Source organism: Gracilinanus agilis, chromosome 4 (assembly GCF_016433145.1).
Source record: "Gracilinanus agilis isolate LMUSP501 chromosome 4, AgileGrace, whole genome shotgun sequence".
NCBI classification, from domain to species: Eukaryota; Metazoa; Chordata; class Mammalia; order Didelphimorphia; family Didelphidae; genus Gracilinanus; species Gracilinanus agilis.
In genome coordinates this window covers 359,642,461-359,654,864 of record NC_058133.1, presented here as the reverse complement: position 1 = coordinate 359,654,864, position 12,404 = coordinate 359,642,461, and the positions used below count along the sequence as shown (strand labels likewise).

The 12,404-nt window shown below is 40.2% G+C and overlaps 1 protein-coding gene across 1 annotated transcript in view; it reads right to left on the bottom strand.

Moving 5' to 3' along the window:
• The window catches only part of LOC123246558, a 228,958-nt gene that overhangs the window by 5,257 nt on the left and 211,297 nt on the right, over nucleotides 1-12,404 (bottom strand). Inside the window, exons 37-42 of the mRNA XM_044675405.1 lie at nucleotides 11,439-11,576; nucleotides 10,672-10,839; nucleotides 8,639-8,791; nucleotides 8,258-8,389; nucleotides 7,146-7,298; nucleotides 2,489-2,698 (exon numbers count right to left, since the gene is read on the bottom strand). Of these exons, the coding sequence (XP_044531340.1) occupies nucleotides 2,489-2,698; nucleotides 7,146-7,298; nucleotides 8,258-8,389; nucleotides 8,639-8,791; nucleotides 10,672-10,839; nucleotides 11,439-11,576 (954 nt within the window). The remainder of the gene's footprint in view (nucleotides 1-2,488; nucleotides 2,699-7,145; nucleotides 7,299-8,257; nucleotides 8,390-8,638; nucleotides 8,792-10,671; nucleotides 10,840-11,438; nucleotides 11,577-12,404) is intronic.

Here is a 12,404-nt window from a genome sequence, read left to right as displayed (position 1 = left end):
CAGTATTTGAAATGATGTTGATATGTTCCATTTTTGGTTCAATTCCACTTTTTGTCATTTTTGGCCAGCGATAAACTGAGAAGCATTAGATAAATATCCTACCCAAGAGGGAGGCATCCTGTGGATGTAGGCTATAGAGTTTGTTGTGCGATTTTTTTTTTTATCATACAACTCATTGGATTTTGTTGCCCAAACTATCTGAGAAAAATATTTCAAGTGATGGGTTGTGTAGCAAGGTCCAGGGACCAATGGATTCATTTCCTTCAAAAGTTGTTGCCGTTTTCATGCAACCCATTACTCACGTTCAGTCCTTGCCTTTTTCCACCTTCACACAGGCAGGTTAAGGATAACTTGTGCTATCTTTGATCCTCTCATCCTTAAGATTCTATTGAGATCCATCTGGCTATACAGAACTAAAGACACTCCTTAGAATCACAGCATGATCTCACTTAAGTACATGCAGTAATGTGAGCTGTGTATTTGTAGATAAGCTAAATGTTCTTCCATTATCACAGACTATCTCATTGGCAGGGATTGCAGTGAATTCCAGGAGTAATTCAATTCAACAAACATGAAATCATTGAGAGATAAGGCGAATTAACCCAGGGTCAGAATGATAGTATGTATTAGATAGAGGACTTTGGGTTTAGGTTTTCCTGACTCTGAGGCCACCTCTCTGGCCATTATGCCAATGCCTGCACATTTAACAAATGGTCATTAAGTGAATGAATATAAAGTATGTGTGTATTGTAATTTATCCTTATATTAGGAAAGTGGGTTGAAAGGTGGGAATTCTTACAAAAAATTCCTGTTTTGACTGTACCTATTGAGAACAGCTTATTTCACTATCTAGAGAAATGAACTAGAGAAAGCTTTGAAGTTGTCATCATTAATTTGCTCTCCCTCCTAGAATTCCATAGTTTGCCTCATAACAAAGATTTTAAAGATCTAGTTCTTAGATTTTCTTATTAATATTTACTCTTGTGACATCATAGTTTTCAACAAACAAAGAAAAAATTCTATTTTTCTTCCTAATTTGATTTTTATCAATGATATTATGCCTCCTATTTGGGGATTTTTGTTGTTCAGTCCTTGTCAGACTCTTTGTGACCCCATTTGGGGTTTTCTTAGCAAAGATCCTGGAGTGATTTGCCTTTTTCTTTTCTAGCTCATTTTTAGAAAAAAATACCCTTACCTTCCATCTTAGTCAACACTGTGTATTGGCTCCAAGGCAGAAGAGCAGTAAGGACTAGGCAATGGGAATTAAATGACTTGCCCAGGGTCACACAGTTAGGAAGTGTCTCCAGTTCATTTTAGAGATGAGGAAACTGAGGTAAACAGAGTGAAGTGACTTGTGTAGGGCAACAGCAAGTGTCCTGGGTCAGATTTGAACTCAGGTCTTCCTAATTATTGGCCAGGAACTCTATCCATTGTACCAGCTACCTGCTGCCCCCACCTTATTTGAGGATATCTCTTTTTAAAGCCTTCTAACTATTCATTAGTTTTATTCCTAAAATTCACTATCTTTAATTTTATTTCTATAATTATTTAATCTACATCTTGAGTATTTCTTATCTTTATTAATTTTGACAAAATTAATATCCAATATCTATATTGTTTTCCTTCTGATCATCTTCATGGGTGCTCTAAAATCACAGCTACTCATTTTGTTTTATTGCCCTGTTCCTTTTATGATTTCTCACTTTTTCTTTCACTGTCAACTTAAACTTGTTGGTTTCCCTGTAGTTTTTCCATAAATTGATACCCATATTTCCATCATATCCTGTCCTGGTTCTGCCACTAATTGGTGTAACAGTGTGATCTTGGTCCTTGGGAATGTTTCCTTCTCTTGGCTAATCTCTTCATTTCTCATGTCCCCACAGTGTAAGATCTGTGAGCTTTTCATGGCGCTCCATATTTGATACCTGTGGATCCCAACTGTCTTCCTGCCTCACCCTCTTCTCTTTCATTTCTCCCTCTGTACTTCCATGCCATCTCCCGAAATATTTCTGACTCGGGAGTCACATCTTGCCTCTGATACTGTGTGACCTCAATTTTTTCATCTTTAGAACAAGTGGGTTGAACCAGTTGGTCTTTGAAGGCCAACCCTTCTAGCTCTAGATCCATGATCAAAGGCTCCGGTGAAATCTTTTGTTGATTATGAAATGAATCAAGGAGCAAAAGGGGGGAATGAGAAAAGTCCAAAGAGCATAGAAAAATGTTCCTGATAATGCACCTTACGGCTCTTTTTTTTTTCACCCCTTACCTTCCTTCTTAGAATCAATATTGTGTATTGGTTCCAAGGCAGAAGAGTGGCAAGGGCTAGGCAATGGGGGTCAAGTGACTTGCCCACACAACTAGGATGTATCTGAGACCACATTTGAACCCAGGACCTCCAATCTCTAGTCCTGGCTCTCAATCCTCTGAGCCACCTAGCTGTCCCACTTAAGGCCCTTTTTAATAGTCCTCTCCTCTGATTTGAGGTTACCTGTTGAATTTCTTTCTTAATTTTCTTTTGTTGAAGTTGGCCCATCTTAGAAGATCTTTCTGCTTCCTCAGTTAGGAGAAAGAGTCTTTGTTCTTTCTTCTCCATGTCCTCCAAGAATTTCCCCATGCTGGATGTTTTCATTATATCCAACTGCTGCCTAGTTAGAGTTTCATGGGTCATTTTGTATTCAAATTCCTTCAACAACTGTTTCTAAATCAGGGAAACAGAAAGTATGATGGAAAGTGATTGTAGAAGGACTCATAATGAAAAACCACCATCCGCCTCCAGAGAAAGAACTGATGGAGTGTCAATGCAGACTGAGATATACTATATTTCACTTGGTTCTGTCACATTTCTCTTGCTTGTTCAAGTTCCCTCTCACAAAATGACTAAGATGGAAAGATGTTTTACTATTACACAAGTAAAATCTATATCAGATTGCTTGCCCTCTCAGAGAAGGGGGATAGAGGGTCTCGTCTACCTTTACAATTCCAGAATTTGACAGCTTTATGTAGGTGAAATTAAGAGTTTAAAATCAATCATGAATAACATGTGTTTGCATTTTCAGTAAATAATTAACAAGCATTTATTAAGCATCTATCAGTCATTGTGATACGTATGTACCAGGGCGGTATGAGTGGGGATATTGGTAGGTCCAGTGAAAAGTTTAAAAATTGTTTATTCATGTTAATTGAGGACAAAATAAAATGTTTAAAAATAAAAGAAATTGACTGTAAAAATAGCAACCTTTTCCAACTCAGCAGAGAACATGGAGCTGGTATTTGCCTGCATTTTCTAGTTGGTATCTGAACAAGGATCCACTATTGGTCTCAGAGTTCAAGATGCACATTTAAGATATTTCCAGGGCACAGGATCATAGATCTCAAACTCTTTCTGTGGTCTTATTGTTTCATTCAGTTGTGAACCGAAAGGCAACACAGTTATTAATTTTGCCATTCAACATTATAGGCTTTGAATAAGCATTTGATTAAAAATGAAATAAAATTATATATTGTCAATCCAATACTTGTATGTTTGTTTCAGTTGTGTCTAACTCTTGGTGACCCCATTTGGGGTTTTCTTGGCAAAGATACTGGAGTGGTTGGCCATTTCCTTCTCCAGTTAAGTTTACAGATGAGGAAACTGAGGCAAACAAGGGCAAGTGACTTGTCCAGGGTCATCCAGGTAAGAAGTGTCTGAGGCTAGATTTGAACCAGAAAAAAGAATCTTCCTGACTATCTATTGTGCCCCCTGGCTGCCTGCCAATCAAACACTAGAATGGTATATCTGTAATATTTAATAGAGTCTTGTCTACCTTTAAAATTCCAGAATCTGACAGCTCTATGTAGGTGAAATTAAGCGTTTAAATTCAATCATGAATAACATGTTTGCATTTTCAGTAAATAACCAACAAGCATTTATTAAGCATCTAGCAGTCATTGTGATAGGTGTATGAAATAGGTAACTGAAATACCAGGGTGGTATGAGTGAGATATTGGTAGGTCTCGATGGTTATTCAGGGCCAGTAACAGAAGATAACACAGGTTTGGGGAAGGCCTAGAGTTTGTAGGTGACAGGCTAACAGACCCAGTCCAGAAAGAGGTAACAAACACAGGGATGGTTTGGTTTTAAACAGCAAGGGAATGTAGGAAAGGGAATTTGGCTAACCTTATCTAATATTCACTACCTAACCCTGCCCCACAGATCTACAGTTGTTCCCTTGTGGGAAGCCTTCAGAGAGAATGAGCTACACTGGTCCTTACCTATCTACCTGAAGACCCAGGCCCTAATATAAATAAACTCCTCTAACCCCCAACCCTCCCTTGGATGGTAACAGAAGTATTGAGTTTGGAAGCTAAGCAGGAGAGGGCTCAGGCAGGGAGAAGTTCTCACAGACAGATGGCTCAGATGGTTCAGGAAGCTCTGTAGATGTATCACTCAGTCGGCAGAAAACAGGATAACACAGGTACAGGTGTGATGGGAGGATATAGCAGAGAGAAAGCCACAGGGGAAAAGCCAATCTCTCTAGGTCCACCCCAGGGAGACAAGACTTAACTGTTAGTAACAGCTCAGTTGCCTCTGCAGAATTCCAGAACCTTTCCCTGCTTCTGCATCTTTTCCCAGATCCTGCTGATATGCTCAGATCCGCTCCTTTCTTATAACATATGGAAGACAAAAAGACCATGAACTAATCCTTACCCTCAGGAAGTTTACATTCTATAGGAGACATGTGTACATATAAATGCAAAATAAACAAATACAAAGTCTATATGAGGTCATTGGGGGTGGGGAAGATGCTAGGTATATGAGAAATGATCTCGTATAGCTTTTTTTATTTTGACTCTTTCCATCTTAGAATCAGTACTGCATTTTGGTTCCAAGGCAGAAGAGCAGTAAGGACTAGACAATAGGGAGTTAAGTGACTTGACCAAGATCACACAGGTAAGAAGTGGCTGAGGCCAGATTTGAACTCGGAGCCCTCATCTCTAGGACTGATTCTCTAACCTCTGAGCCACCTAGCTCCTCCCTCATATAGCTTTTAACCTGAAATTTGTAGAAAATTTGGGACTCCAAGAGGCAGAAGAGAAGGTAGAGGGTGTGCATTGTACATACAGGGTATGTGCAAAAATATGGAGATGGCAAGTAGAATATCTTATGTGAAGACCAGAAAGAAGAGGGACAACAAGGTGGCAAAGTGGATAGAGAGCCAAATCTGAGAAGTGGAGGTCCTGGGTTCAAAGCTGACTTCAAACACTTCCTAGTTATAATCAATCTGGGTAAGTCACTTAACCCCAGTTGTCTAGCCCTTACTGCTCTTCTGCCTGGGAACCAATATTTAGTATCAACTCTAAGACAGAAAGTCAGGGTTAAAAAAAATACAGAAAGAAGGCTGGTTTGGCTGACCTGGAGAGTGCAAAGAATAATAAGAGATTTCAATCACAGATAACGCAAAGAATGCATATTTTATAGGAATCAGGATAGACTGTCCTTAGCAGGAGGAGATGATAAAGAACGGGGAACGCTGATCTTAACTCTGTTTCTGAGTCTCTGAGTGACTCTGGGTTAAGTCAGGTTTGCAAGAATTTGTGACTGGAATGAATGTTATGTGCTGAATAGTCAACTCAGTTTCCTCAGTTAACAGGACATTAAACATGGCAGATAGAAAAATGGCTACCTCTCTTTGGTTAACTTTTCTGGAAATTTAAATATAGGTATGCCTGTTGTGTCAGGAGGGTTGTTGTTGCTTCGTTTTTAAATGGCTTCCATTTAAATAGAGGACTTTGAGGCTTACAAAGTGTTTGCCTCACAGTGACATTCACTGTGAGGCATGTCTATAAGTTGTAGTATCATCTTTTTTTTGTTTTTTTTTTACATTTATTAATATTCATTTTTAACATGGTTACATGATTCATGCTCCTACTTTCCCCTTCACCCATGCCGACGCACATTTCCAATGGTTTTATCATGCGTCACTGATCAAGACCTATTTCCAAATTGTTGATAGTTGCATTGGTGTGGTAGTTTTGAGTCTACATCCCCAATCATGTCCACCTCAACCCATGTGTTCAAGCAATTGTTTTTCTTCTGTGTTTCCTCTCCTGCAGTCCTTCCTCTGAATGTGTGTAGTATCATCTTTTAACAGTGATGTAAAGGTCAAGTGATTTGTCCAAAACCACACAGCTAGTGAGTGTCAAAGCAGGGAAATGAACCTAGATCTCCTGACTTCAAATGAATCATAGTCATTTGAAACAAAATGATGGAGCAATCCTAGGGAACTGACTCAAGGGACTAGAAAATTGCCCAACTCTGACCCATCCAACTATTTCATGGCCAGGATGCTTCTCAGACTGAATGGCTAAAGTTCAGCTGCTCTCTCTAAGCTTGTCTTATTTCTTGCTTGTTATTCCTTCCTCCTTCCTTTCCTCCCTCCCTTCTTTACTTCCCCACTTCCTTCTTCTCTTCTTCCCTTCCTCTCTTCCCTCCCTCCCTTCCTTCTCCTTCCTTCCCTCCCATCTTTTCTCTTCCCTTCCTCCCTCCCTCCTTTCCTTCCTTCCTTCCTTTCTGTGGGGGATGAAGAGGTAGGGGGAAATCTCTATACATTAATTCTTTTGGCCAAATAAGACTAAGGGAAAATTGCCTTGCATCCATAATTCCTCTCTGGGTCAGATGTAGAAAAGGAATGAGATGAAGGAATCAGAGGCCCTGAACATTCACCCTCTTTCAGACTATATCTCCAAGCTAAATATTGTCATTGATCATGTAGTTTTTGAGCCTTATAGTACACTGTGTAGTTCTAATCGACTTGATATGGTATTTCTGGATAAATCATGATTGTCCTAAAATGCCAGAATTAGAAGATACCTTAGAAATCATTTAATCAGGGGCAGCTAGGAGGCTTAGTGATTAGAGAGCCAGGCCTAGAGATGGGAGGTCCTGGGTTCCAATCTAACCTCAGACACTTCCCAGTTGTGTGACTCTGGACAAGTCACTTAACCCTCATTGCCTAATCCTTACCACTCTTCTGCCTTGGAATCAATATACTCATCAATTCTAAGACAGAAGGTAAAGGTTAAAAAAAATAATTTAATCCAGACCCCTGATTTTACAGATGAGGAGACAGAAGCCCAGGGCGGGGAAATGTGAGAATCCCAGGTACCTGTATGTCAAGCTGCTTCTCCATCTTTGAATTCTTAGCTTGAAATGTGGCCAGGGCCTTCCTTAAAGCCAGTAATTGTTGTTGCAGTAAAATTCTCTCATGTTCTGCCACTATCTTAATTTGCAAATATTTTTTTTTGTTTTGAGTAGCTTCCTATGAATCACCAAACAGAAAGTAAGGAAATTTCATTTCAGTATTTTTATTTTTCACAAGTTACTTGATCTTTGCCTATTTGTGGGTCTCTAGAATTGACTCATGTTTCCAATTTATCTGTTCTCAGAACCTGTTTCCAAAACACATGTGGAGCTTCAAGAAGACTAATAAACCACGTGGCAGATAGGGACCAAGAAGAAATGTGTCAAAATAAGGAAATGGAAATCTCTTCAAGTTACTATCAATTTCTATTTAAAGATTTTTTTAAAACAATTTTACTTTCTTCACAAAAGGACACCTATAAAGCCACTTCAAAAGGTGTGCCCACTTTGACTTTTGGCCAAATAATCTGCTAAACCACAGTGAAAATCTCATATTTTCTTATTTGCATTTCCATTCATCCTCTCCCAAACTCTTCACACTTACTTTTTTATCAGACTCTGGCTCTTCTCTCCCTATTATTTGCTGTTCCTTTCCCATTTCTCCCAAGACAGGGACATCTACTAGGTTTTGCATTTTTGATTTAAGACCAGGGGATCACTCCATAACTCAACAAACTTCCTTCATCCTTACCCACTCTTCTGCCCTAGAATCAATAAGGCAGAAAGTAAGGGTCTAAAAAAAAAAAAGGACTATGGACTCCTACAGACAAAAACCCCTGCCTACACTTGGTAGGTAGCATGATATTTACAGGAATTGTGAACCCAAAAGGCAATGAGTGGTTCCTGTGCTATGATTACTTTTTAAAAAAATTCTTACCTTCCATCTTAGAATCAATACTGTGTATTGGTTCCAAAGCAAAAGAGTAGAAAGGGCTGGGCAATGGGGGTTAAGTGACTTGCCCAGGGTCACACAGCTAGGAAGTGTCTGAGGCCCATCTCCAGGCCTGGCTTTTAATCCACTGAACCACCCAGCTGCTCCCCTGAGCTGTGATTTTTTGAGAAAGTCTTCTGGCTCACCTCTTGGGTGTTTCTTAGCTGCCCCTGGAGCCGCCGCTCCTGCACGGTTAGTCTCCAGTGGCTGATGGCCTTCCCCTTGCTCACCAGTTCCTCCAGGCGTCTGTTTTCCTCCTGTAAGGCCTGAAGCTGCTCCTGCCAAGGAAGGGACACAATCCCTATTGACTGTGAGGAAAATCAAGGTTTGGGCTTTCAGGAGCAGACGCAGGCCTTCCCCAAAGGGATCATCACCACCACAGCTATACTCTACAGGACCGAGGACACCCCGAGTGTCACGCTTTGGAAGGAAACAGGGAAAAAGAAAGAAACCCAAGAGGATACAGATTGCCGAGACGGACTCTGGGAGGAAAGATTCAGATCCTTGCACCAGATGAAATCACTTACTTTGGCTAAATTTTCTTTCGATACATTAGCAGCTTTGCTGAAGCCAAGTTTTTTCTTCAGATCAATCATCCTGTCAACCCCTTCTCTTCTCACTTCACCAATGAGGTCACACACTTTCCGGCTCATTTTCAGCTGATGTTCATCCAGCTTCTCCTGCCGAGCAAAGAGGGGTGAATAACATGATCAGGCAGGGGGTGGGGGATGGGCATTGAGCCTTTCCTAGATTCGACTTTAAATAATGATTTCTGTCAAAAAGCATAATTCTTAAGGCATTCTGTATTCTTGTGCATGAACTGGAGAGCTCAGAGCTTTGACATCTATCATATTTAGCCTGAGAGCTGGCAAGGATCTTGGAGACCCTCTAGGCCAGTGATGGCAAACCTATGGCACAGGTGCTAAAGATGGCACGCAGCACACTCTCTGTGGGTATGTGGCCGCTCCCACACAGTTTGTTACTAGAAAGGTGGAGGGACTTGGGCAGAGCTGCTCCCCTCCCCCTCTCTACCACATCTGAGGACATTTTTTCACACCACCCACCCCTCTGCCCAGCAGCCCAATGGGAGCATTTCCTCTCTCCCCTGTGTGGGGTAAGGGTAGAAGGGCACGTAGTCTGAGGGGAGGGATGGGAGCGGGGCCCAGCACTCCATCTCTAAAAGGTTCACCATCACTGATCTAGGCAAACTCCCTCGTTCTGCGGAAGAGGGATACCAGAATAGGGCTATATGGGTAATAACAGGGCCCCTAATACCAGATCCAGGACTCTCCACTGAAACTTTATGATTTTCTTTTGGCAAAATGTACCTTCCTGGTTCAGAAGAATTAGTTGAGAAGGCAGCTGATGACTATTTAAAAAACAACAACAACCTTCCCTTCCCTTTTAGAACCAATACTACATATTAGTTCTAAGACAGAAGAGCAATAAAAGTTAGGCCATGGGGGTTAAGTGACTTGCCCAGGGTTATACAGCTAGCAAGTGTCTAAAGCCCCATTTGAACCCAAAACCTATTGTCTCTAGGCCTGGTTCTCAAACCACTGAGCCACCTAGCTACTTTCATCTGATGACTATTGAAGGAATCTGGCATTTTGAATCTGCAAGTCTGGCAATTTAGCTTAAACATAGGTTGTATTCACACATTGAAGTGTGACTCACTTAAAATAAAATATTAAATTAATATTTTATATTTAACAAAATATAATTTTAAAATATGTATGTAATGTAAAATATAATTTTATATATTATATAAAGTTTATATAAAATAAAATTAAATATAATTAAAAAATATATACTTCTATGTACCAGTTGTGCCAGACTAGATTATGAGGCCAACATGCTGAATATTTACAGTGGCTCCCTTAGCAAACAGCAGAGATGGCCACCACATCATAGAAGACTGGTAGTGCAAACAATTTTTTTTAAAAGAACAGAAAACCTGGAGGCAGTGATGTGGCTCAGTGGATTGAGAGCTAGGCCTAGAGAAGGAGGTTCTAGGTTCAAATCTGACCTCAGACTCTTCTCAGCTGTGTGACCCTGGGCAAGTCATTTAACCCCCGTTGCCTAGCTTTTGCCACTCTTCTGCCTTGGAACCAATACATAGTATTGATTCTAACTAAGTTGGAAGGTAAGGGTTTAAAAATAAACAAGCAAACAAAAAACCTCAGAAAACTTGATTTGTATGTGTGTGTGTTTATACCCCCAATACCTGGCCCAAATTAATAAACTACTTTTTATTATTTTACAATTTATTATTATTTCATTAATTTTAAAAATTACTATTAATAAAATATTGGTTGATCTAAATAAAGGAAAATCTGTTTTTTAAAATAAAAAGGCTCATTATAAGAAATAGTACTGTTGATCTATGTCTCTGGCAAAAAGACTTAGGGGTTTGTATATTATTAGAATTAAAATTCTCTTGCTACTTTAGAACTTTGAGCTATAAATAATTCCTTTGGGCACCACAGTACATCTGGGATTCTGGTGACACAAGAAAACACCAAAGGACCACTCAAGAATTATTATCTAGGATACCTACTTTGATGTGTAAACAGGTCACAAATAAGGCTTGTACTAAGGCTTCATATTCCTCTTGGACTTCTTTTCTTATTTTTTCCTTGAGGTTGAGATTCTCATCTTCTAGATCTGTGATCCTGGCTCTAAGAGCAGTGACTTCCAAGATCATATCCTGCACGAGCCCCGATACCTGGCAGAGGATGTTTCAAAAATGGACAAAGGCTTAGAAAAATGCCCAACAGAAGTAACCAAGGCTTACATAGAGCTGTTTTGTGAATCACAGAAACCAGAGACCTGAGAATAAAAGGCCTAATGAAAACCATCTAAACCATCTTTACAACTTTAAATGAACAGGGATAATTTCCAGTTGCCTAAGTTGCCAGACAGAGGTAAGATTGCATCTAAAGGAAGCCAAAATCACCGATTGGTTCAGTGAATTTTTTTTTCCCCACTATTGTGAAAATAGTAGCTGTGACTCTTTCTTTTTTGGTGTGTGTATCTCCAATTGTTCTTCAACTCCTCAGGTCAAACATCCACCAGGCTACATGGTTAGGAAGCCTACTTTCAATGGTCTCCCATGAATATCATTTGCAGAAGCAAAAGATGACCCATTGGGAGTATTTTTTACCAATTTTCGGAGTCACAAAAAGCTTGGGCATCATTTTCTAGTGGTCAGTGGGGAGTCTACAATCCAAAGTGGCACAATGTTACTCAAAAATACCTATGACAGGCCAGCTCAGAGAGAAGAGAATGGGAGAAATGGAGTTAAGTTAGTGGCAAGTAACCAACCTGATGGACATTTTCTTCAGGTGGACTTTGAGCTGTTCTTACTGTGTTTAGTTCCTGGAAACCAAATAGCAACAAACAGGTAAAATGCAGGGCAAAAATGTAAGAGTTGGGAGAGCTCTCAAAGGTCACTGAGTCCAACTATTGGTAAGATGAAGAAGCTATAAAATATAGGGGTTGGTCTTAATTAAAAAACAAAAAGGTAGCATTTAGATAGTGCTTTAAGGTATAAAAAGTACCGTACACGTGTTATCCTATTTCATTTTTACAGTAACCCTGGGGAGTGAGCACCATTATTATCTTCATTTTCTAGATGGGGAAACTGAGGTAGGTGGAAGTTAGATGACTTCCCCAGGATCACATAGCCAGCGTCTGAGGCTGAATTTGAACTAAAGTCTTCTTGACTCCAAATCCTGGGCTCTATCCACTGTGCCTACATGCTACCTAGTTGCTTGGTGATTCACCTTCAAGCCTATGAGCCTCTGAACCTAACCTTCCGACCCAGAGAAAGAAATCAAATAACCAAGCTAGTTAACAGCAGTGCTGGGACGAGAACTCATGTCTCCCGACTCCCAGGCCCGTTGTCTTTTCTCTCTACCAAACGGGTCCTTCCCGTGAGCTTTACCAACTACAAATGAGCTCCATAGAATGTAAGCTCCTTGAAGGCAGGAACTGTTTCCATCTTTGTTCTTGATCCCCCAGTGCCCAACATATAGTGAGCACTCAACAAATGCTTATCAAATTGAATTTTTTAAAATAACCCTTACCTTCTGTCTTAGTATCACCTCAAAGACAGAAGAGTGGCAAGGGCTAGGCAATGGGAATTAAGTGACTCGCCTAGCGTTGCACAGCTAGGAAGCTTCAGAGGGCAGTTTTGAACCCAGGACCTCCCAGATCCAAGCCTGGCACTCTAGGCACTGCGCTACCAAGTTGCCCCTATTGAATTGAATTGAAAAGAAAAAAAAAAAA